General features: G+C 43.0%; 1 protein-coding gene across 4 annotated transcripts in view; it reads right to left on the bottom strand.

Annotated features, from left to right (window-relative positions):
- The window catches only part of LOC146717312 (connector enhancer of kinase suppressor of ras 2), a 68,057-nt gene that overhangs the window by 3,277 nt on the left and 39,374 nt on the right, over positions 1-25,406 (bottom strand). For 2 of the 4 annotated variants that reach the window (XR_014923192.1, XM_085474278.1), the window contains exons 10-23: positions 23,554-23,681; positions 23,225-23,436; positions 21,169-21,255; positions 20,152-20,360; positions 15,070-15,107; positions 14,919-14,961; positions 13,172-13,220; positions 12,685-12,857; positions 9,955-10,028; positions 9,747-9,818; positions 5,663-5,733; positions 5,451-5,551; positions 4,164-4,761; positions 1,200-1,462 (exon numbers count right to left, since the gene is read on the bottom strand). Coding sequence is in view for 3 of the 4 variants with exons in the window: in XM_085474278.1 (XP_085330404.1) it covers positions 1,200-1,462; positions 4,164-4,761; positions 5,451-5,551; positions 5,663-5,733; positions 9,747-9,818; positions 9,955-10,028; positions 12,685-12,857; positions 13,172-13,220; positions 14,919-14,961; positions 15,070-15,107; positions 20,152-20,360; positions 21,169-21,255; positions 23,225-23,436; positions 23,554-23,681 (2,118 nt within the window). In the remaining variant the exon portion in view is untranslated. The remainder of the gene's footprint in view (positions 1-1,199; positions 1,463-4,163; positions 4,762-5,450; positions 5,552-5,662; positions 5,734-9,746; positions 9,819-9,954; positions 10,029-12,684; positions 12,858-13,171; positions 13,221-14,918; positions 14,962-15,069; positions 15,108-20,151; positions 20,361-21,168; positions 21,256-23,224; positions 23,437-23,553; positions 23,682-25,406) is intronic. The other 2 variants (XM_085474282.1, XM_085474291.1) reach the window with 2 other exon arrangements.

Below are 25,406 nucleotides of genomic sequence, written 5' to 3'. Positions count from 1 at the left end.
AACATGTCAGCCAAGAAAATTGTACTTACACTGTAATTTTAAGTATAGTGTAAGTATGTAATTCTATGGTAATTTTACAGAAAAACATTATTTCCCCATCTTGCATCGTAAGTATGCTGTACTTTTCGGAGTGTGGGCCGTATTATGAAGTCGGGAAACTTGCTTTTTTACATCTTTTTTTTTCAATTCAATTCAATTCAGTTTTATTCACATAGCACAAAGCATAGAAGCTTCTTCAGTTCTAGGGTCAAATGCTGGAAAGTCACAGATTTAAGCCCTGTGGGAGTGTCCCCCCCCAAGAGTGACAATGGACCCCCTAATGATCCTCTACCTAATCACGTGAGCCAAGGTGTGAAAACGGGTGTGGGTCACAAGCAGCCAAGGTTTCGGGTGAGCTCATTGTGAAACCTAACCCCACCCTATCATGTGATATCCTGAGGTCAGCTGGCCCAGGATGTGAGTGGGCGTTAAGGCGTCTGGGAAGGGATCTCAGAACTGGATTATAGATGGCAGACAGTTGGTGTCGTAAACCCCCGCTTCTGTTCAAAGATGGTCGATCACAGTGGACATAAATTGATTCTTTCAGTCCCTTTTTCAAACCATCTGTCGTCTCTGTCCAAAATGTCATCCTCGAAAGAGTGACCTTTGTCCTTTAGATGCAAATGGACAGCCGAGTCTTGTCTCGTGGGGGTCCATTGTCCCTCTTTGGGGGACACTCCCACAGGGCTTAAATCTGGGACTCTCCTCTATTTGACCCTAGAACTGAAGAAGCTTCTCGGATGAGAGGTGAAACGTCTTCAAGCAACTTAAAGAAGTCCAGATGCTTTTCTTTCCAAGCTACTCAGACTACGACGACCTGGATGACTGAGAACCTTCACAGACTTTTAACAGGCGCCATCTTATTTTGGGTCTATCTTTATTTAAAATTCATCAAGTTGTTGTGCATCAATTAATAAATAAAGACGTTAAAAAATAACGATGTGAAAAGGCAAGATTAATCCATTCCATAATACGCCAGGAAAGGTACAGCATACTTATGATGTAAGGAGGGGAAGTATTGTTTGTTTTTCAGCAACATTTCCATGAAATGACACACTAAGGGGACACGTGACTAAGGGAGTTATGGGTTTACGGGTATTAGAAAGTTTTAAAAAAAGTTAAGTCTTTGTTCCGTTTGTGACAGAAGTTGTTAATGATACCTTCAAGGTGCTACGGAGGGCTCGGACCCGGTGCAGCCTGTCGTTGAGCAGGGGGTCCCTGGCTCTCTGGATGAAACAGCGTCGAAGCTCCTGCCTGCTACATGGTCTAGGGTCTCCTAAAGCTGTCACGTTGGCTTGCTCCAGGGCCCGATAGAGCTGCTCTAGCCCATCCAGCGGCTCGGGCTCGCGGCACTCTGAAACTCGCCGCTCCCGTCCCTCCGACACCCTCCTCTCTCTGCTCTCCACTCTCAGCTCCCGCAGATCTAACGAGACGAGCGGTGAGAGACAGACTGATCACGTACAACTGACAGTTAGGAAAAAAACCTAGCAAACAAAGTTGCATGTCATCCCACGCTCCTCAGAGATATTCTTGTTTTCTTTGGGGGGGTTTTCAGAAGTTAACTGAAATGTTTTTGTCCCATGTCTAGATTTGGATGCCTTTATACTAATGTGACACTGTTTTGTCTTTACAAAATAAATAAACGGTGAAGTAAAGAGAATTAGTTAACTCCGATCACTGGCACAAGTAATACTAAGAGCAGTATAAATAGTTTCACATGTGTCACACAGCAGGAAAGAGTCTATTTAGATGCATTCATAAAACCGGGAATTCTCAGTGGTTTAGGCAAGAGCTGCCTGGACACAATGAGCAGATTGCCGCACATGTGACGCCCACCTGCTAGCACGTACTGGAATATTAGCTGTGTTATTCGCATATTGGTGCAAAAGGTATTCGTATGAGGGAGTTCCTGCAAAATTTCTAGACTGCAGTGCATCTGCAAAAACAGCTTAAGGAAAAACTATTACTTTCAGCTGCTCCCTTATTCATGAGGGGTCACAACAGCTGGTAGCTGCATGTGTCTGATTTAGCAGATTTTTACACCAGATGCCCTCCTGATGCAACCCCAAAGGGATTTGTGTCTCCTTTTGGGATCAAACTGGGAATTTTCACTGTTATGGAAGCTCTTTTGTTAGCTCTACCTCCTTAATACAAATAAAACTTATAGTAGTACCCTTTTTGGAGAGTGAACCTTTTGTTTGGTTACAGTGGATTTATGCATTCATGTTAAACCTTGGCTGAAGGCATCTGTATGTCATTGCTGCAAACCCTTTTAAATAACCTAACATGCACCTTCCTACAAATCTAACTACACATGGCATCGCCACAGGCCGCACTGGTATGAATATTGACAACAGAGTGGAAGGCTTGTGTACAGTTTGGGCCACAAGTTTACAAACACTCGTCATGGGCATGAATACCGTGGTCATTTAGGGCTTTTAATGATTTCTTTGTACTGTTTTATTTTCCAGCATCCATCTTTGATGACTATAAAAAAAACAAGAACTCGTGCACGAGTTTGAATTTATTTAGGATTTTCTCTGATCCACACAGGCTCAAGCTTATACATACACACATTTAAATCTCTCAGTAAATGTGTTTCAACTCCATATCACAGCAAAATGTGAAAGACGCGCCGGTTCACCGTTTCCATTTCACATTTTCGTCTCCAAAGCGTGAAATGTACGTGCATGCAGAAGTAGAAGTAAGTTGCAAAAGTTTTATGTTTAGATGAAACAAATATTTTACTATTTGGCAACAATTCACTTTAAACCAGTTGGTATATGGCTGAAAAGAAACGAAACAATGATCCTGAAAACACTTTAAAACTGGTTTGGAATAGATAAAGCAGACCAACATTTAGCATCTGAAACGGTCTTCCCCGAACTCAACACTATTGGAAATTTGTGGAGAATGCGTCAATGCCAAGTCCGTGCCTGGAAACCAACCAATTTAAATGAACCTAGTGCCAAAGAGAGGGGTCAACTATCCATCCAGGATTATGCCAGAAGCTCGTCGATGGCTCCCAAAACATCTGCAACTCGGTGAGGGACATTTACCCAAATATTAGTGAGAGGTGTACATATTTATTTGACCCTACAGATGTTGCTGTACAATCATTTGATCCTGGAAAAAGAAGAGTTTAAAGAAATCATTTAAAGTCCAAAACCATGAGATTCATGCCCATGATAGGTGTATATACACTTAGAACCACTGCAGACTATGTTCTGGGCTCTACATAGATTCAAAGCAGAAGTTTAAATTAAGTTTTAAAGTTTAAAAGATTTTTTGTTTGTTTAGTAGAAATGGGAATATTAGAGAAATATTATTATCTAATATTTACAGAATTTCTTTACATTTTTGTATCTGACAATGATCACATCATCATCATCGTTTATTTATATAGCACTTTAAAAACACACCTGGTAGACCAAAGTGCTGTACAATACTAATATTCACATAGTAATAAAACCAGACATAGCAATAAAATAAAAAAAAAATAAAAAATAAAAATGACACATGACAGCTTATATTAATTTCATAGTTGACTGTATTGAACACTGTTAGAAAACTGGGCTTTTTTAAAGCCTGAAAAGTCAGTGATTGCATACTAATCAGTAAATTAATCTGAGCCAGACATATTAATTTCCCTCTGGGATCAATAAAGTTATTCTTATTCTTCTTATTGTTAATGACAGAGCTGATATTTACTACATATTTTGACCTGGGCTCTACATAGATATGGGTGGGAGGATAGTTATATACAAAACAACACTGTAAACTTGATCAATTTTACATCATTTTGTGTCTCAATTCCTGTAAAATACTCAGAAGTTATGCACTACTTAAAGTTCCTTACAATATAGTTATTTCTTTATCATCATTACTTCTTTATTTCCTGTGAATAGTTGCTATAAATAGCTGAATTGTTACCCGATTACTTTAGATAAATATGACTGTATTATTCAGAAAACATAAAGTGAAATTACATTTAATTCTAGTCTTAGTCGTGGGCTGTGTTATAAAGGGCTTTTTTTTTTTTTACTTTAACTTAAATACATGACATTAATATTTTGTCTAATGTATACAACACTAGGAAAATATTAACCCTGTAACTTTCTTACCCTCCTCACCCTCAAGCATATCTGCAGCCTGCTCTTCTGCCTCCTCGTCTTCACTCCTCTCCTCCATGTGAGCAGAGGTGTGCAGCAGCTTTCCTGGCATCGGGTCCCTGTTCCTGGGGAGACTCTGGCTCCGCTGCTTGTGGGAGCGCCTGTGTGTGTGGCTGTGTGTGTACGGCCCCCGCTCCAGAGGGAAGGGCCCGTCCCGTTCTCTGTCCCTCTCTGCGGCGTGGTGTCTCCGTACGGGCAGCGTGGCCTGCCTGCGTCTCTCTGGGGACATGCCCTGTCTGCCCAGCCCTCCGTAGAACCCCATTTCTCCAGCCATGCTCCCCATTAAGCCGCCATACTCACTCTCCCCCGGTGCTGTCTGGAGGAAGTGCAGCCCTGCGCTGGTCAGAGGGGTCTCAATGAGGTCCTGCCAGGAGCGTCGTTCACGATGGGAAGAGCGGCAGCCGGATGAGTGGGTACTGGTGCTGCCTGTGCCAGTTCCCATGCCCATGCTGTCTCCACGCTGGTCCTCAGCAGAGGAGTGGGAGTGTGTGGACTCGCTGGAGAAATGCCGACCATGCTTAGGCTCCGGGAAGGGGCTAGAAGAATTAACCTGCGGAGGGAGAGGGGAGGTGGAAGAGACCATCTGTGGAGGAATGGGGGAGGTGGAGGCACTCATTGGTGGGGGGAGTGGGGATGGAGTGGAGCGCATGAGGCTCATGGAGCTCACTGAGCGGGGCAACTGGTCATAACTGTGGAGGAGGTTAGCCTGAACGGATCAAGAGTAAGAGAAGTGAGCAGGGATAGATGAAAGTGGTGAAGAGTGAAAGGTGAGCACAGATACAAGGAAACAGTGACCCGCAAGACGAGGAGGAGGAGGTGTGCAAGGGTGGAGAGAGGACAGGAGAAGGAAAGAAAGAGAGCAAAAGATGAGAATAAAAAAAGCAATGAGATGGCTGAAGAGTAATCTACGAATGACTGACATGAGCATTGTGTGGCTCAGCTGAGATATTAATGACACCAGTGCCACTGGATTTTAATTCTCTGAGTAACATCAGAGCAGTGATGTAATGAGCATGTGCATGTCGCCACCTAGAGGTCAGACTAAGTACAAGTTCTGGCAGCAGAACACAGAGAAGTGATGGTCTTGGCTGCTTACAGAAGCCGTTAGGCTCACACTCTGATGTTTTATTAATGCCGAGCTCTGGTCTACGCAGATCGGAAAACTGTGGGGCTTTTAAGAATCAAATATTCTATCAGAATGAAACATTGCAAAGGAGTGTAGTTGAGTGTGTTACTTACCGATGGTGTGCGATGGTAAGTATCACAGAATGATGAAGGTCCCTCCTGTTTGAGTGTCATCGAGCCGTCAACGTCGTCTTGATCGCTCTCACTCCAATAGTCTGACGTGACGATAAATACACATGCACATACAAAATTGTTCTAGTTATACACACACACACACACACACAAAGTTTGAGGGAATCCTTTCTTGTCTAGCCCATCCACCTCACCTTCATCAGGGCGAGGCACCTTATCATCTGGTGTGTATCCAATAGCAGCTAGACCCAGCCGGTTCATCCACCTACAGGAAACAAGTGAAGCAAAGCATCAAAGGATAGATGAGAATAAGTCTAGACAAGATGATGAGAAGGAAGGATGGGTTATACTTGGTAAATGGTAGGTGATGAATAAAAAAACTTTCACTCTAAATAATTTAAGTTGTTTCTCTTAACAGCTGATGTCTAACTGACTCTATCCCCCCCCCCAAAGAGAGGAGAAAGGCTTTGAGATAATTAATGAGATGGAGGCAGAAATAGAGAAAGACAAGAGAGAAAAACAGCCATTCTCTCTAAAGAGTGAGTCTCCGATGCTGTCTGCCTCCACGCTCCTGTCTGTCTCCAAACAGATCCCACCTTGTCCCGTGTCTCTCTACAGTCACCTAATAATAAAGTTGTGACTAAGAATAGTCTCCGACTTTGACAGGTTTCCTGTTCTTGCAAACTACAGTAAATAGGGCCTCCAACAGGAAATGACACACGCATTACATTTTTAAATTAAAAACAAAAAAACCCCTCATGAACAAAAAAGCAGCAACCCCTGCAGTTACTGGAGTGGCCACTTGGGGCATACTTCAAATTCAAATTTTATTTGTCACACACACACAACCATACACAGTATGACATGGGGGTGAAATGCTTGTAGCTGTACAATGCCCGACCATTAAATGAGAGAAGAAAAGTTTTACAATATTTACAATTTACAGTTTACTACAAAAATTTACAAATTAACTTAGGAATTTACAGTAAAGAATGTGCAAATAGCAGAAGAGATTATAAAGATAAGGATTATAAATTATAGGATTATAGGAAATGTGTGGTGGTGCGTGTGGTGACGTGTGTGAGAGTCCAGTCTTATAGTGACGTGTTTGGGAGAGTCCAGTCCTACACCTGGTTCAGGACCCGAATAGCCTGGGGGAAGAAGCTCCTCCTCATTCTCTCTGTTTTGGCGTTAAGGGAGCGGAAGCGCTTCCCAGACCTCAACAGTGAGAAGAGTCCATTGTTGGGATGGGAGAGGTCCATCATAATCTTCCTAGCTTTGGTCTTGCACCGCTTGGTGTAGACGGACAGCAGGTCAGGGAGCTCTGATTGAATGATGCGTTCTGCCGAGCGCACCACCCTTTGCAGATCTCGTCTGTCCTGCTTGGTGCTGTTCCCAAACCAGGTGCAGATGTTTGCCGTCAGGACGCTCTCGATGGTGCAGGAGTAAAAGTTCTTGAGCACCTTCAGTGGCAGATGGAAGTCTCTAAGTCTTCTGAGGAAGAAGAGACGCTGACGGGCTTTCTTAACCAGGGTGTTGATGTGACAGGACCATGACAAGTCCCGAGTGATGTGGACACCCAAATATCGGAAACTGTCCACTCTCTCCACTGGCGTGCCACTGATGATGAGGGGTTTGTAATTCCTCGCCTGCTTTGTAGTCAAGTCCACGATCAGCTCCTTAGTCTTGCTGACGTTTAGGAGGAGGTTATTCTCCTGGCACCAGGTCTCCAGGTTCCTAATCTCCTCCAGGTAGGCCGTCTCAATGTTGTCGGAGATCAGGCCCACAACAACAGTGTCGTCAGCAAACTTGACAATGGAGGTGGTGTCTGATGTGGCTACACAGTCATAAGTGTACAGTGAGTACAGCAGGGGGCTTAAAACACAGCCCTGAGGCACTCCAGTGCTGAGTGAGATGGAGGGGGAGACTTGTTTTCCCACCCTCACTGATTGGGGTCTGTCTGTGAGGAAGTTGAGGATCCACTGACACAGTGATGAGCTGAGTCCTAGATCCGTCAACTTGGTGAAAAGCTTAGAGGGAATTATTGTGTTGAATGCTGAACTGTAGTCCACGAACAGCATCCTAACATAATTCCCTCTGCCAGTGTCCAGGTGACTCAGGGATGTGTGGAGCAGGTGACATATGGCATCGTCTGTGGAACGATTAGTCCGGTAAGCAAACTGAAATGAGTCGATGGTGGCAGGAAGTGAAGAAGTGATGTGATCTCTCATCAGTCTTTCAAAACACTTCATCACAATTGAAGTCAGTGCTACTGGACGGTAGTCATTGTGGCAAGCGGGCTGTTGTTTCTTTGGAACAGGGACAATGATGGACTGTTTGAAGCACGTGGGAACCATTGCTTGGGCCAGGGAGAGGTTGAAGATCTCCGTGAACACCGGCGCTAGTTGATCAGCGCAGGCTTTAAGGACCCGGCCAGGGATTGCATCTGGTCCTGCTGCCTTCCTGGTGTTCACCCTCCTGAAGGTGTTCCTCATGGCATGCTCTGTGATGACGAATGCATTTTCTTCACTGGTGCACTCCGAGCGCGCGCAGCCGTTTGTTGTTTTAATTGCTGCGGCGTCGAAGCGAGCATAAAACGTGTTCAGCTCATCAGCCAGTGAAGCATCTGCATTCATCATTGAAGAAGCTGGTCGTTTATAGTCTGTTATAGTCCGCAGTCCTTTCCACAGGCTCCTAGAGTCACACTGTCGTAGCTGTGACTCTAGTTTTTCCCCGTAGCTCCGCTTTGCCTTTCGGACCGCGCTGCGCACGTTGTAGGACGCAGCCTTCAAAGGTACTTACTTACTTCAAAGGTAAATAAATATCCATACACTTTTATTTTCAATATTTACAGAAAAAATGACCTAAAGTTATTGATTTTGCTGCTAGGTGTCACTGTAGCAAGGTCACTGAACTGGACCTGTGCTTTTTAATTTTATGACAAATAATGGCTTTATACATGGTTAACTGCGCTAATAGCATGTTCAATCGCCATTTAAAAAAATGTGTTTTATGTGTTTTTGTGTGTATAAATGAAATCCTAGTTTATTTGTTTTTATAGCACAGTTGTACAGTATGTTAAGACTGATTAGCAAGTATCTGTCGGAGCAAAGCACCCATTCAGTCTGCAGATGCTAACCGACTTGCTAGCGTTAGCCGATAGCTTAATGCTCTCATGTAAATGTGGTGATTTCTATCTAAATTAAAAACAAAAATAGACCAAAACACAAGGTATCACCAGCAAAAATGCTAAACTTTAAAGCATTTTAAACAAGCCTTCTTTAACCAGTTGTTGAAGTCATGTTAATTATGCATTTGTGTTTTGTATTTTTGTTTTTCTGCTAATAGCTCATATAGCTATTACCGCGTATTAATCCTTATATAAAAATAGTTCCTCACAATCCAATATTTTCCTCTTCTTTGATAAAAAAAAAAAATGTAGCGCCAAGCTTTATTCTGCGCTTTTTAATAACACATTTACCACCAACCATTTGTTATGATACGCACTATGTTCAAAGCTTTGGAATAAGTTTCACAAACCATTCAGATATTATTGAGGAACAATGTCTCTATTGATGTGGTTTTATCTTGGCTAGTTTTCAGTGTTTAATCCCGAGTAGGTGTTGATACTGGAATGAATGGTTGTCTGCCTGATAGACTGGCCTCTCATCCAGCAACCCTGAATTCGATTTGCGGTTAAGACGGATACATGGATGAATTCCACAGGGAAACAGAAACCTTTTAGGACTTTGTGAACCACCACGAAGAATCAGGATCTAAATTTAGCTTCACTGTAAGTGCTGAAAAATGCTAACACCCACCTTTTCACACATAATGCCCAAGAAAATGCGTGAAACAACACTTTCACACAGGAACACTCCAGATGAAGTATGGAAGTCAAATATAGCTGATTAATTACTCTCTTCCAATTATCTCCCCATGTCATTGAGGAGAGGTGTGGATAATTAGAGCTCATCAGATAGCACTCCTGCAAATATATCTCTACAATCTATCTCTTGTAAGCACACACAACACACACACACACACACACACACAAACAAGAGCATTTAACAAAGGAGGGCCAAGTTCATGCCTTATTCATGCTTAGAGTTGTGTTGGTGAGTTGTTCCCTGTGTAAACTTGATTTACTCCATTAAAATATTCATTAAAGGACACGTGACGTCCCCTGTCTCTGACGTTGGTCCATATTTAAAGAAACAAACCCAAAACACCACCCCACACACGCTCAGAAACTTGTATATATTCACAGTAACTCACCTGTTCATTTCCTCAAGACAATCTGTGGCGAAGAAGAAGCTCTTGATTTTCGGATGACAGGCTTTGAAGGCACTGCAGTCAGTCAGGGAGAAGAAGGACTGATTAGTGTTTTTGCGTGTGCGCAGTGGGTTTGTGCGTGCTCACGTTGTGTGGGTGAGCGCACATGTGCTTGATTAGTAATTTTTGGCGACATGTGAGAGACACTCACAATTTCCGTCTGCACTCTATGGCTCGGTCTATTCTGAACTCAGGGAGGCTGATGAAGCCCTCAGCCTTCTCATCCTGCAGGCAGAGACAGATGGAGAGTGGTGGTACAGCATCAACACACAGAACAAAATGTCATGCATACCAATTTTATTTGGGATACTAAGACTCTAGTCAAGCATATGAAAATAACATATGTTGTTTACATTGGCTGGGATAAAGTCCTTTTCCCACTTAACATTAAAAAGACAAGCTATGACTATCATAGCCAGAACATGGAGATAAAATCTTCTGCATAAACAAACTCATCCACTGTTAATTTCGTCTCGATGAGATTTTGGTTTCAAAATATTTCACATATACACTAACTGGTCAATTTATTAGGTACACAACCACATTGCAGCAACTCTGTTCATTTAGGCATGTAGGCATGGTCAAGACAGCCTGCTGAAGTTCATTTAAGTGACTCATTTAAACTGATTTAGGTGACTTTGACCATGGCATGGTCGTTGGTGCAAAACCGCTAATCTACTGGGATTTTCCCCTTACAGCTGTCTTTAGGGTTTAAGGACAAAGGTCTGAAAAAGCGAAAACATGTCAAAAGTGGAAGACTAGCCAGACTACTTTGAGCTGATAGGAAGGCAACAGTAAGCAGCAGAAGACCAGACCCGGCGCCACTCCTGTCAGCTAACAACAGGTAAATGAGGCTGCAATTCACACAGGCTAATCAAAATTGGGCAACAGACGATTGGAAAGAATTTGCCTGGTCTCCTGAGTCTCGATTTCTGCTGCTACAGATAACAGTGTCATAATTTGGCATAAACAACATGAAAGCATGGATCCAGCCTGCCTCGTCTCATCTGTTGGTAGTGGTGTAGAGGAGGATTTCTTGGTACACTTTGGGCCCCTTCGTACCAAGAGAGCATTGTTTAAACACCACAGCCTACCCGCGTATTGTTCATGTCCATCCCTTTATAACCACAATGTCCCCATCTTCTGATGGATAATGAGATCAACCGAATGATCTTAAACTGGTTTCTTAAACGTGAATTAAATGGCCTCCACATTCACCAGATATCGTTCACAGACAACTGTGTGTTGCTGTCATGTCAATACGGACCAAAATCAGCGAGAAATTGTTTCAGTACTTTGCTGTAAAACATTAAATTAATTTTTTGTTTACATTTTTTTTGTAATGAAAATTTTCAATTGAAAAAAGTATTATTTTATTTTAATTGACTAAATTATGCATTTCCTAGTTGCAGTCCAATTATAAGACACGGCGACAGAGATGTAGAAATGATATTAGCCTTTTTTTCTTGATTTTATGAGAAGATTTCATTACAGGAACAGTATGGGGTTCCATTTGTATTAAAATTATGGTCACATGCACACTTTCTATGTCAAATGAAAAGGTTCATGTCAACTCTGAACTGTACTCCAGCACGGACAGGCAGACCGTCGACATCTGTCACCTCACAAATCACCTGACAAGTCATCTTTGTGTCGGTGTACTTCTGGTTCTGCATGTTGTCTTTACGTGTCACCTGGCTTCTTGTTTTTACTAGTATCCTCATTATTACTTTGGCTGGTTCTATAGCCAAAACTACACAACACAGCTGTCACGGCGGGGTGCGCCGATGTGTGTGGAAACAGGACCCAAAAGCAGATGATGACGAGTAGTTGAAAGTTTGAGCAGAAAAGTGATCCTTTATTAGATGACGGCAGAAGTAAACCAGGAAACCAAAGTAAACTGACAAAACACTAAGAAACAAAACACTAAACGGTACTGAGACCAAAACCTAAACTATGACTGTGATGGAAAATAACCAGCAAATACTATGACTAAGACTAATGATGAATAACAGATGAAAATCATAACTAAGACCGAGGTCAAAATAAACAGAACCAGGCTAGAACTAGGGCAGAATAAACAGACGACCCGACAATGGCATGCAGAAAACAAAGGGCTTAAATACAGACATGAGGTGAATCAGGGGAAGTGGAAACATATGAGGAAACAGCTGACAGCCATAAACCTAATGACACAACCAGGAGAGAAAATCTAAATACAATTAACAGAGAACACATGACATTGTCAGAATAAAACAGGAAATACTAAAACTAAACATGACAACACAACTTAACAGACCTAATACGTGATGAATAAATACCAAACCCCAAAACATAGAAAACCCAGGAACAATAACCAATAACTGCCTAAACTAAAGGCAAAATAGGAAATAACACAAAAACTAATAACATATCAAAAAATACAAAGAAAAACTCAGAGTGCTGGGTCGGAGTCCCAGCCTGTGACAACAGCCAAATGAAAGCAAGTAAGATGATGTTTTGTCAAATGTTTGTCTGAAACAGACAGAGGAGATGTAAACCTGATTTCAGCAGAACCTCATAAATAAGAAAGAAAAGCCTCAAAACTGAAGAGAAAATCATTAACATTAATATCCTGTAGCACTCATTGCTATATGCTATTAATAATGCCTCATATGGTGTTTTTGTTTTTTATTCAAAAATCTAATTTGGTCTCTAATTTGAAAGAGAGCCATTATAGTCATTTGAAATATAATAATGTATCTGTATCAGACACTGTATTACACTTCATATGTGGACTGGTGAAGTTTTGTGTTGAAACTGTGACAACTAGCTAGTGTTCATTAGTTCTGGCAACAATAAGCACAGCGAAATTGCTGTGTTTTTGAATGTAATGCCTTACGTTTTGGTTGGTGTACCAGTAGAGACAAGACTCTTTGAGGATAAACCAGTACTTCCTCCATTTTTGGGTGAAGTAGCCTTTAGCGTCCTTCTTTTTCCATAGCCAGCCTTCACAGTCACCGTGGCCGAGATCCTTACAGGAGATTCTCCTTCGACTGGCACTAGTGAGGGAACCTAGCGAGGGAGAAGAAAGACCAAGAATCCTGAAGGTCTGACAGTGAAAATAAGTACTCTGTGTGTGCTAACATGTAATCAGTATTTGAAGTTGCTAATGCTAACAAATGAAATTCAAATGTTAGGAGTCTATTCTTTATCTCTGGGAGAATTTTAATCCCTGTCATTATCTCCCAGCGATGAGTGATCATGTCTGGAGTTTAGACACATTTTCAGGGTAAATCACGGGGGCCTCAAGTGCTCCCATGCATGCAGCACTGCAGTGTGTTACTGTGAAGATCCTACACTGGAAAATAAAACAGAAAAGTACCTACCTTTACTTCTCTTTTTGGTTTTCGTTCTTAGGGAGGTGTAATGGAAAGACTAGATGGGGGAAAAAAGAAAGATATTAGAGAGAAAGTCTGTGGTTGTTTAATGGATGTACCACACAGCTAAGCGGCTAGCTCACACCGCAATGTTTAGCTGATTTTTTTCAAATTTTCATCAGGCACACTCCAAAGAGGATTACAGGCACAGGGCACAAGGCTAAACCTACCAGAGAGCAGGAAGTGACCTACAATCAGTAATAACCTGTGTGCCAAAGAGGTCAGGACTGCTCTTCTTTTAGACTTTTAGTAAATTAATAAAATACAAGTCTAACTCCAAAAAAGTTGGGATCTTGTATAAAATGTCAAAGTGGATTGGAGTGATTTGCAAGTCTCATAAAGGTATGTTTTAATCACCACAGAACATAGGAAACATATCAAATGTTTAAATTGAGCTATTTTGCTATCTAATGAAAAGTCTAAGGAGCTTGGAAAGAAAAGCGTCTGGATTTCTTTAAGTCGCTTGAAGACGTTTCACCTCTCATCCAAGAAGCTTCTTCGGTTCTAGGGTCAAATGGTGGAGAGTCCCAGATTTAAGCCCTGTGGGAGTGTCCCCTCCTCAAGAGGGACAATGGATGCCCTAATGATCCTCTACCTAATCACATGAGCCAAGGTGTGAAAACGGGTGTAGGTCACAAGCAGCCAAGGTTTCGGGTGAGCTCATTGTGAAACCTAACCCCACCCTATCATGTGATATCCTGAGGTCAGATGGCCCAGGATGTGAGTGGGCGTTAAGGCGTCTGGGGAAGGATCTCAGAACTGGATTATAGATGGCAGACAGTTGGTGTCGTAAGCCACCGCCTCTGTTCAAAGATGGTCGCTCACAGTGGACATAAATTGATTCTTTCAGTCCCTTTTGGATGTCAGTAGCTGTAAACCATGATTTGCATAGAGTAAAATGCAATTGTTTTATATATCTGTGCATTCCATCACCCGAGTCCAAGTTTGACACCAGTGGCTAGACTACCGCCTTGAGAATAAATGAGGTTTTTTTTGCTCTTTTGGTTTTGATCCTTGGATGTTTGTACAGCTGGCCAGAAGGCTGTGGCCCAAACTCTGAAGCTCAGAAGAGTTGGACTTTATCCATGCAGACCTTTGTCTGCACTCTCAGTCAAGCTCAGTCATGTATAGGTGTTTAAGGTCAGCCTGCTGCACCCAAATGATTTTTCCACAAGAGTTTTCTATATAAAAAAACTGTAGATCAAAGAAGCTAATGCGTGTTTAGGTGATAGCATTAGTACTAACACAAATGAACAAGCCTAGCAGCTATTTGTTTGTCTGTTTACAGTCAAACAAGGTTAGTCACTGTACACGACAACTCATGTTGCTTTAGAGAAAAGACTGGGGCTAATGACTAAAGCAGCTCCCTGTGCCACAGTAGCCTAAAAATGGAAACCAATTCAACTTACCCGACTGTTATCTTTTTATTCAATTAAAGAAGTGCTAAATTGATTTAATCTCAGAAATCTCTCCTGCTCCTGTCTGGCTGTATGTTCAGCGATTAAGACATAATTGATCTCCGTGTAACAGCGAGATGCGGTTGCTAGGAGATTGTTGATGTAACTGTCACTTCATTAAAATGGTGCCAGAGTCAGAATCAGTATACTGAAGGCAGTGCTGCTTGAAAAATCCCATCATAATAAAGCATGTTAAGAAAATATAAAGCCAGTCCCCTTAGCACTGTTTTCCCCCTCACCTTCCTCATGGAGGCGGCTCCCGAGCTTCCTGAGCCCGAGTACCTGCAAGAAGGCACAGAGCTGAAAGTCAGCACAAATGACTCTCACAACCTCTTCCACCAATCACAAGCAAGCGGTGAAACCGCCAAGCAACCACGGACACAAACTCACCTGTCTGTTGTGTCTGCCCTCAGTGTGTCTGCACCTCTCTGAAAAATAAATAAAAATCATTAAATAACCTCTGAAACCTTCCATAATTCTGCACGCATATTTACACTGCACTGTATAAATGAATGAATAACAGCTAAAATGAAAACACCACAGTTATAAGACTCTATAACATGAGGATCACAGCAAAGCTGAGGATCAAGACTCATCAGCGCTGCACTGCCTTTTTTTACTGAATTGTTTTATGTTGCAGTCAAGTCTGCAGGGAAACTATTTGTGGCTAACTGCAGTGTTACGAGAATTGCTCCCAATTATAACACCACAAACATAATGACCTGAAGGGGGAGAGTGTCCCAGTAATATAACAGATATATGCTCCTGAAAAGTGACATTTTGCATTATAAACCACTTTGTTGTAACCACTTTAAATATGTTTTGATCCTAAAAAATGTATACTCCCAGGCCACTAAAGTAGGATTTTGATTTTTTTTACTTAAGCAATGGGTTTGGGTCATAAGTATTTGGACAGTAATGCTAATTTTGTAATTTTGCTTCATGCACCACTGCAGAGGATTTTTAATGAAAATACCAAACAATTATTAAAGTACAGACTTTGCCAGGCCTTTACTGCAGTTGTTGCCACTTTTCTCTTTGGCTGTCATTGATTGACTTGGTCATTGAAGGATGTCACATTTCTTGACCTTGTGAATCTCTTGGCTTTGCAGCACGCTCGCTATTTGCACCGTGAAGTGCTGCCTGATCAGTTTTGCAGCACTCGACTGAATATGAGGAGAGAGTGTGCAGCCCTGCGCACTTCACAATTCACCCCGTTGTTTCTATGAGACGTCACATCATCAATAAACACTAGTCTGGGTCACTGGTGTCCATACATGGCCATGACATAATATTGACTCCACCATGTTAGACGGAGGATGTGGTCAAACTCTTTTAGATGTTCTCTTAGATGTGTAATCAGTGGTTTTCACCTTGGTGTTAAACCCTCCGTATTTCTATTCATGAATGCATCTCTTGATTGTAGACTTTGGCAATGACACACCTTCCTCCTCAAGAGGTTTCTTGACTTGGTTAGAGGTTGTGAAGCCAACCAAGTAAAGAAACCTCCAGTCTTTAGTTGTCTCCTGTGGTCTTTCTTGCTGAGTTTTCCAATGCATTCCTTATATTAAAGAATAACCAGATTGTACTAGAAGCTTTTTCCCATCTTCCTAAATAGTTTTTTTCAGCCCAATAAGGCCCTCCTTCATGTGCATTAACATCTCTTTGTACCTCATATTAAGAGTTCAGGGAAAAGCTACCAAATACCCCTTGAACACATAAGATCAATACTAATCTATAATTTGGCTAATTGTTTATGGAATAATGAAGGAAGATCATCTGGCAGCAAAACCCCTTGTCAGTGAATTGCCAAAATACTTTTAGGCCTCTGAAAATGCAGGTCTGCGTGGAAAAATGTCTGTAATTTTTGAACAGTTAATACAGTACTTTTGTAAAAAAACCCTTGAAATAAAGTTGAAGGATACACTTCAACCACATTTAGCCTGTTGGATTTAAAATTCACCGAGGTGGTGTAGAGAGGCAAAATTACAAAAATTATGACAATGTCAAACACGTATGGACCTAACTATAAAAATCTAGTTGCAGCTCAGTGAATTCACTTGTGGTGTCCTTTAAAAACATCTATTTTTTAAAAATCCATTATCACAAAATATTCTTCTTAAACAAATGGGACTACTTGTGAAGCTTTCTGTGCTCAAGGGATCCTCAGATCCTGAGCCACAGTGCGACGAGATCATTAGGAGCATTTGTTGCTGGAGAGCAGGGGCTCAGTCGGGGTTTCATCATCTCATAATCCTTGCAGTCTTCCAGGAGATTTTGCAACACAAGTACTGTTGCACGTTCTTTTGCTAGCCTTATACACTGCACATCTTACAGTACATGATATGAAGAATACTTCACCTGTATGGGCAATCTAATGGCATGCAGTGTAAAAAATGTGCAAAAACTAAAAAACAAAACAAAACAAAAAATCTTCTAAATGTCTGCCGTTCAGTTTGTGTGACATTTGCCAAACTGTTGCTATGATAGAAACGAATCAGACAGAGGAAATGAGACAGACAAAACCCACGGGTCATTTAGGTTAGCATATGCTTGTTAGTGCAGGATGGTATACTTCATGTCCCACCAAACAGGTATGACTCACCACCGTGAGAAACACGCAGCCGAGAGGGTTAGAGAGGGCCGGTGTGAGCTAAGCTGTTAGCTTGCCGTGTGGTGTGTGTGCGTGTTTGTGTTTGCGTGCGTAGTGTTTTAAGCACAGTCTGTCAGTTGAGCTTGTAATTGGTCTAGCTGATGCTGAGTCATACACCTACTCACAGGGATACGTGCTCCTGTGTGTGCGCACGGGAGCGTGTGTGTTTATTCAGAATAAACTCCTATTTAGACCCAGGCGTGTCTGAGGAGATGGGGGATATTAGGATGAGTTAGGATGAGTCGTGAGATGGCTACCCTGCATACAAATGCCCTCCTTGTATGCTCGTTTGTTTTGCGCGTAGCCGCGTGCACGTGAGCTTGTTGCGCACGGGAGAAACATATGAGCTATGGAGGGGAGTGCTTCGGTGTCACTGTCTTTCCCGTCATGGGCGATGCTGACGGCCGTGCAATAACACTTATCATTGTCGCTCTCCTCTGTGTCCTCTACCTGACAAATGCACACAAACACAACCGACAGCATGTCAGAAGGTGCGAACACCGCGACCTGTCCTACAGCCACCGGCAGGTCCCTTCTCAGAGGCCCAGATGCCTCTGATGATAAGAACAAGCAATTGTAGTTATGACTTAATGCTTTTGATCAGCTTTGTGCCATGTTATTCACTAATAATAAAGCTTCCGCTACACTCAGTGGTTCCTCTGAAGATTTTTCATTTACATCTTTGATTTTGATAGTTTATTAATCTTATTTATTTTTCTGCTTCGCTTCTGAAACTCTTTTCTGTTTCTCCAAACTCTTGTTGCTTGTTGCTTATTTTCTGATCATTTTAGCACTTGATACTTAATTTCCAGACATATCTGATGTTTGATAATAAGGAGAAAGGTTTGGCTAGAAATACACAAGCATTAAAGTTAACAAAAATGAAGGTAACACGTCGGTGTTTTGTTTCAGTGCGTTTCTTAACCCTGTCTTAGAAAAACCTAGTCCTAAGACCAGTAAATCCTAACAATGGTGTAAACCAGGGGTGGGGGAACTCCAGGCCTCAAGGGCCGGTGTCCTGCAGGTTTTAGATGTGCCCTTGATCCAACACAGCTGATTTAAATGGATAGATTACCTCCTCAACATGTCTTGAAGTTCTCCAGAGGTCTGGTAATGAACTAATCATTTTATTCAGGTATGTTGACCCAGGGTGAGATCTAAAACCTGCAGGACACCGGCCCTGGTGTAAACCTTTAAATTGGTGTCTATCAGTAGTTTAGTGTTTAAAAATGGCTCAATAATCTTAAACAGCTGAGCACTGTAGTCTGAAAAAAGTTAGTAAAACAAAGTAAATAACATATTTATTAGGAAATGTTCAAACTTGAATAATACACTGATCAGGCATAATATTCTGACCACCTGCCTAATAATGTGTTGGTCGAGTCATGGACTCCACTAGACCCCTGAAATGGTGCTGTGGTGTCTGGCACCGTTGTTGTTAGCAACAGACTGTAAAAACCCTGTAGGGGCTTCATGGATCATGAAGGGTGGACCCACAGATGCTCGATTTGATTGAGATCGGTGGAATTTGGAGGCCAAGTCAACTCCTCAAACTCGTTGTGCTCCTGAAACCATTCCTGAACTATTCCTGCTTTGTGGCAGGGCGCCCTATCTTGCTGAAAGAGGCAAGAGCCTTTAGGGAATACAGTTTCCATGAAAGGGTGTTTATGGTCTGCAACAATGCTCAGGTAGGTGGTACAGGTCAAAGTAACATCCACATGGATGGGAGGACCCAAGGTTTCCCAGCAGAACATTACTCCAAGCATCATCCTGCCTCCGCTGGCTCGTCTTCTTCCCACAGTGCATCCTGGTGCCAGGTGATCCTCAGCTAAGTGACGCACATGCACTTGGCCATCCACGAAATATAAAAGAAAACACGATTCATCATGTTTTTTCCATTTCTCTGTGGTCCAGTTCTGATGCTCACATGCTCTCACGTGTTGTTGTCTGTTGGACAACAACAAACTGTGATGCTCTGTGTGCACCTTTCTATCAGTACCAGGCCTTTCTCTTCCATGGTTAATGTCAGACATCAAATACATCTGGAAATTAATTATCAGGAAACAGAAAATCAAGAATCAAGTCAGAAATATAATTGCTTGTTACTTTTTGAACAATAATTGCTACTTTTGTCGATGATAGAGCAACTCTGGTTAGCAGTGAAGCAACGGAAGGCCTTGGGTTCGAATCCACTGGCCGGCTCGGGCCTGAGTTTCCTCCCCCAGTCCACAGATAAGTGGTGATTGTAACGTGGCCCTAGGTGTAGATGTGAGGATGAATGGTTTTCCATCTCTGTGTGCCTCTTGCTCCTTGCCAGCTTCGATAGGCTCCAGCACCATTTAATTTAGTTTTGAAAAGTTTATGTTTTCTTGAATGCAGGTTACTTTAACCCTGAAGCTCTTTGTGTTTTGAGCATGCTGATTTAAGATGTGTAAATGTGTTTTGGTTTCCTCTTCTTCAACTGACATTATCTTGATGACAGCACGTGTTGCTCCAAAAATTCTGTATACGTCCAGGATTAATGGTGCCTTCACAAATGTCATGCATTCATTAATGTCTACAAATGCCATCAGATGCTGGCTTTTGAATTTTGTGCTGACAGCAAAGTGGACTTCCCCTCTCTTTGGCTCCTTTATATGTTCTCCATATGACTATAAGGCTCTATCAAGAATGTCAGTCTAAATTGGTTTGACTATGGGACAGTTGTTTCACTTGGACACAGTCTGTTTTAAAATAGCTTGTGTCCTGATGAAGGTGGATAAAACTTACTCGCCCTGTATTTAAAGGCAACAATAAACGTTCAAAACTAATGTACTTACAGGCAAAGCTTCAGGTGGCTGGTCTAGGAGCAGGGTGGAGGACAGCATGGAGGGGCTGATGGGAAAACTAGGGCTGCTGGGATTACGGCTCTTACGCCTCGAGCGTCTGGTGGAATCCCGGCGGCTCTCTCTGCTCGGACCCTCGGGTTCTTCCTCGATCACCAGGATCTTGTCGTCACTAAGGTAGCGCAGGAGGGAGTTGTCTGAATCTGTATGGAAGAGGAGGGGGATTGAAGGGACATGGACATTAGATGATGGACAGGATCGATAGATTGGATGACAGTAAGAGGAAAACCACAGAGGGGGGGAGATAGCATATAAGAGCCAAAGGAGAAGCCCTGAGCAGAGCGGAAACAGACAAGACTGAATAGACCCTTACAGATAAAAACCCAACAGAAAAGGATAAAAGTGCCTCAGAGCTGTTGCATCTGATATGGCGCCACAGCTGGGGACATACATCTAATCTGTCTGCAGTGATTATGTTGATTTGGGAGGCACCACAACAACTAAATCTTGTTGGTCACAGAAAGTTTTATACTGCTTTGGCTCCACATAGACAATGCATCTTACCTAATTTGCTTCTTATCCGAACACTTAAATATTAGAAAACGAAAAAGTTACAGAGAGAACGAGAAGGAGAGGGAGAAGGGCAGAACCCCAACATTTGTATTGTGCTTTAATATTATTCATAGACTCTCTGATGGCAGAGTTGTGGATCCCCAGCTGAATACAAATTGAGTATTGCCGCAAAAAAAGGTGAAGCTGGGTAAAATCGGGAACATTGAAATATCCACATTTCCAGGGCAGCTGTATAAATGCAGTCGCTTTGCATTTATGTTCGTTTTTCACCCTGTCAGATACATACCTGGTAGATATGTATCCTCACACAACCACACCACCATGGATAACCAGAAGATGAGCTGAAATGTGTTGAGCTGAGTATGAAGCAAAGCACCAGTCTGAACAGTGTGTGTGAGGGCTGTGCTTTAGCATGTATAGGTGTTTGTGTGTGTGTACCTCGGCTCCCTCTCTTGCCCATGCTGGGTTCCTTGGCCTCGGCCATCCAGTTATATTCGGGAGGCATGGAAACGGGTCTGAGGTCACCTGGAAGTACCAATCATCAATCAGATAGTCTGCTATGGGGGAGGAACTGGAGGTGGGGTGTTTTGCAGGACGCAGCGACTAAGAGACAGAGTGGGACACAGCTGGTGGGGCAGACAGGTGGGAGCGAAGGTGTGTGCAGGTAGGGGGTTGGGCAGACTCTCGGGGGACTTACACAGCTTGCAAGGCGAGTGTCGAGTAAGGCCCCGTAATTAGGCTGAATTTATATTTTGTTGTCACTTAATTTCATTCGTATTTCAACAAAGCTTGACGGTGTCTTGAGTCACTCATTTCTTTATATTTTGCTTCCAAGGAGTCAGATTTTTGTGCAATTTTTAAAAGTGGCCTTGAGCAATAGTTCTCCAGCCTTTCTTGAGGTCTATCAAAGTTTTTCTTAGGACTTTGGCTGCTTTGTCAATCATTTGCAGTCCAGTACTGATACCTGAAAACGTGCGAGATCCTTCCTGCCGATGCCAAACAATGTTGGCCACAAATATTCTGTAAACAACACAACCCTGCTGGGTGACTCACGATGCCATCTCACAGCAGTGTGGGGCCAAGCTGGTGGCCATCATGAGGAGGAGGTCTCAGGCGTTTGTGCGTGTGTTCGGTTTATCCACAGCTACTGAGGCCCCCCTTTGTTAAACGAATAAACTGTTAAATTGCCACTATCTCAGACTTTAATCATCCAATCCAAGAAACGACACCAAACGAGAATCAGTAGCAGAATAAACTGTTTCCCCGTTTAAGGGTTAATAAACATGTTTCATAATGGTATAAGATTTATTGTCATCCACTGAAAAACCGTAGAAACTCAGCTATATTCAGCGGCAGGTATTCCAGGATGTGGCAGTTGAAAGCTGGGTTTATAGCTTTACATGTCACTTTGCACAACCTGTGCATAACAAGGCAAAAAACCACGAGGATGCTCCTGGTTGTGCTTGAAACCTTGAACTCTAACCGAACACAGCTAACAGTATCACAGGTCACTTTCTTTCACCAGTGATGACAGCTCAGTTTGAAGCAAAAATTTTATGTTTTCTTCCTACAAAAATCGAGGTCCACGGTGAGATCACAAAGTGCACAGTGCAGAAGAGACAAAACAAACATCGATCTAAAAATAGCAGCTGCACTGGAAGTGGCCCAGAGGTGCACGAGAAGATGACTTTGAAAGGGAAACTGATTAAATTCAAATCAGGCATGTTGTCTGTTCATAATGCCATGGTCCTGCAACTTCATTTAGCAATCCCCTCTCTTTGCCTTTGGAGGTATAGAAAATGCTAGCATATTCCACTATAGTATAGATATCCATGCTAGCATGTTAGCTGCTATTGACATTGCTAAAGTATATACTGTTGCACTCATGTCTGACATGACAGGTATTTTTTTAACCCATCATTTCTTTCTCAGCCACCATCCTGGTAAAGATTTGTCATGCTGTTTTGCCTGGCACAAAACGACACATGAAACATACGAGGACATTCTTGCATATGTAATCGCTAATATTAGTTTCATTTTGCCACTGTGCTCTCAGACTGCCTCGCTAAAGAGATGATAAAGTAATGTTGCCTTCTGACTCAGCTTCAATGACCCTCATCCTGCATGCCATATAGCTGTGCCTGAATAAACTCAGAGGAAGGGTGCATTACAGGAAGCTTTGGAAGTGATCTGGAACGAGGGTGGACACAGGTGGTGGGGCAGACAGGGAGCTGGAGACAGTTTATTTGGATTGACTGTTTGGCGTGTGATTTTGTTTTGCTTTTGGCACATGTGTCCGCCGGAAAATGACACAAAGGAGCAGAGCCATGAAGCGGGTGATGAACAAACATATAAGGAGGAGCTCTGAGAGCATGGTGAAAAGAAAAGGTGAGAGAGCTTGTGGGAGAAAGCATGATTTTTTTTTCCATTACAAACACAGACCCAGAGCCATTCCTGCTCCATCCATGCCGCCTGGTCACGCTTGACCTCTTACCGTGGGTAGGGGTCTTATCTCGCCGACGAACCCCCGTATTGCGACCCCTGTCATAGTCAGGTCCCGGCGGTCCATCTCCTTCCAGCAAGGAGAAGTACTGACCGCTGTCCTGGTCCAGGTAGTAACTGACCGCCTCTGAACCTTTAGAGCCCGACTGGGAGCTAACGCTGTAGCGGCTGATGTCGTCACATGACATCAGACCCATCTCCTCCCTGGGGAGAGACAGCACAGCTTGTCATCACCGCTGTCATGAGTGTACTCATCATCGTTGTATCATCATAATCAATGTAATGGTCATCATCAGACATCTGCCTGTGCGTGAGGCTGACCTGGTGCTATAGAGTCCGGAAACAGGAGAGAGGATATAGACGTCCTGCATGCTGGGGGCATCCATTTTGGACATGCCCAAAGTTCCACCGGGTGTAGGTGAGGTGCTGGTGGGGCTGGTCGGGACCGGCTGAAGAGAGAGAACAGAAGAACAGAGAGAAAGGACGAGTCTTTAATGGGAGGATGGTGAGGGATCTCAGAGCACAACCTGCAGTAAGTGAGCATTAGAGCTTTCCCTGCTTCACAGAAAAACAAACAAGCACACAGTTTACGGTCCTACAAGGGAATGGAGCCTTTTATTTGTGATATCCTGCTCGCGCTGCACCTGGCATTTGTTTTAAGAGCGAATCACAAACAAGAGCGTTATCTCCACACCGCTGTCATGTCGCCTATGTTGTTTTTCCCTTTTTAAATACCTGCCTACCCCAAGTTCAGTCACTTCACCACCCTGTCATTTTGTCTCAAGCCTCTTCGTTCACACAGGCCTCTCCACGTCTGTTCCCATGACAACCCCTCCTTCTCCCATGCTCTCTTTGCTCTTCCTCGGTTCTCACCCCTCTGTAAACCCCTCCCTGCATCCCGTGCCACAAGAAAAAGCGGGGACAGAGGGAAAGTAGTGTAGCCTCCTACCTATGCTTGACTCAAGGACACCCATTTGTCACGGAGTCCTCCGTGAGGAGAGGATGCCTCACCTCTGATGTCACTGCGACTCAGTCCAAGTTTATAAACAAATTATATTAATTCTCAGACAAAACAGTCGGGGGTGGCAAATGCTTAGCTCGTGCCGCCACCCCTCCACCCCTGAGGAAGAGGCTTACAGATTTAGAAAAATGAAGTGTTTTACTGTCAGAGGAGTACGCTCCATTTTAGACGGAGACGACACAAGTGAAGACAGATAAACAGATATGAAGCCTGAGCAACGGCAAAGTGGGCAGTGCTCCCATTACGAAAGCCCGTGGTTTCATCATTTCATCAGCAGCGTATTAATCAAATTCATTTCATATTCCAAACTTTCCATCCTCTCCTCTCCCCTCTCTCTCCCTCGCCTCTATCCCCCAGGCTGCCTCTGTCTTCCTCTTCTCTCTCCCGCACAGCCCTCCACTCATAAAGGCAGCTTACAGTAAGACGGCTTCACGATAAATAATGAAGGCGAGCTGGGAAGAGAACGACATGAGAGAGCAAATGAAATAGGACAAAGAGAGAAAGGGAAAGAGTGCTAGAGAGTGAGAGAGAGCACGAGAGACAAAGAGGGAAAGAGGTGGGGGAGCTGTGCAGTTTGGTGACTCGAACTGAGTCTGAAAACAGTAATTTAGTGATTACAGCCCACTGCTCCCTGCATGGGAAAGGGATTGGGGGTAGAAGTAGGGAGAGATGGGAGTAACACAGCAGGAGAAATTCTAGTCTGTTAAAACAACACTTAAAGCATTTGACCCCCGCTGTGTCCACTCTAGACTACCTAAGAATCTACCACTAAAACCTTTCCCAGACCAATTTTCCTAGCCCACACACACACACACACACACACACACACACACACACACACACACACACACACACACACACACACACACACACACACACACACACACACACACACACACACACACACACACACGACAAAGTAAAGGCCTTAAACGCTTAAGAATGTTTCAAAAAAGGGGAGTTATTAAATTGAATGTTTTACCATTCCTTGGATTCTTTTACTGAGTTAAGTTCAGTGAGCCTGTAATTTTCAAGTCACAATAGGCCTTATCCACTGCAGACAATTTGGTGTGTTAGAGTATAAAAAGCGTCCATGTTTCACAGGAAGCCATGCCGTTTATCGTTCATCCGGATGTCAAACACTGCTGCACTG

This window comes from Copadichromis virginalis, linkage group LG2 (assembly GCF_057382275.1).
Source record: "Copadichromis virginalis isolate Kocher_CV1m ecotype Utaka linkage group LG2, C_Virginalis_male_GT1.1, whole genome shotgun sequence".
NCBI classification, from domain to species: Eukaryota; Metazoa; Chordata; class Actinopteri; order Cichliformes; family Cichlidae; genus Copadichromis; species Copadichromis virginalis.
This window is presented reverse-complemented; position numbering and strand designations above follow the sequence as displayed.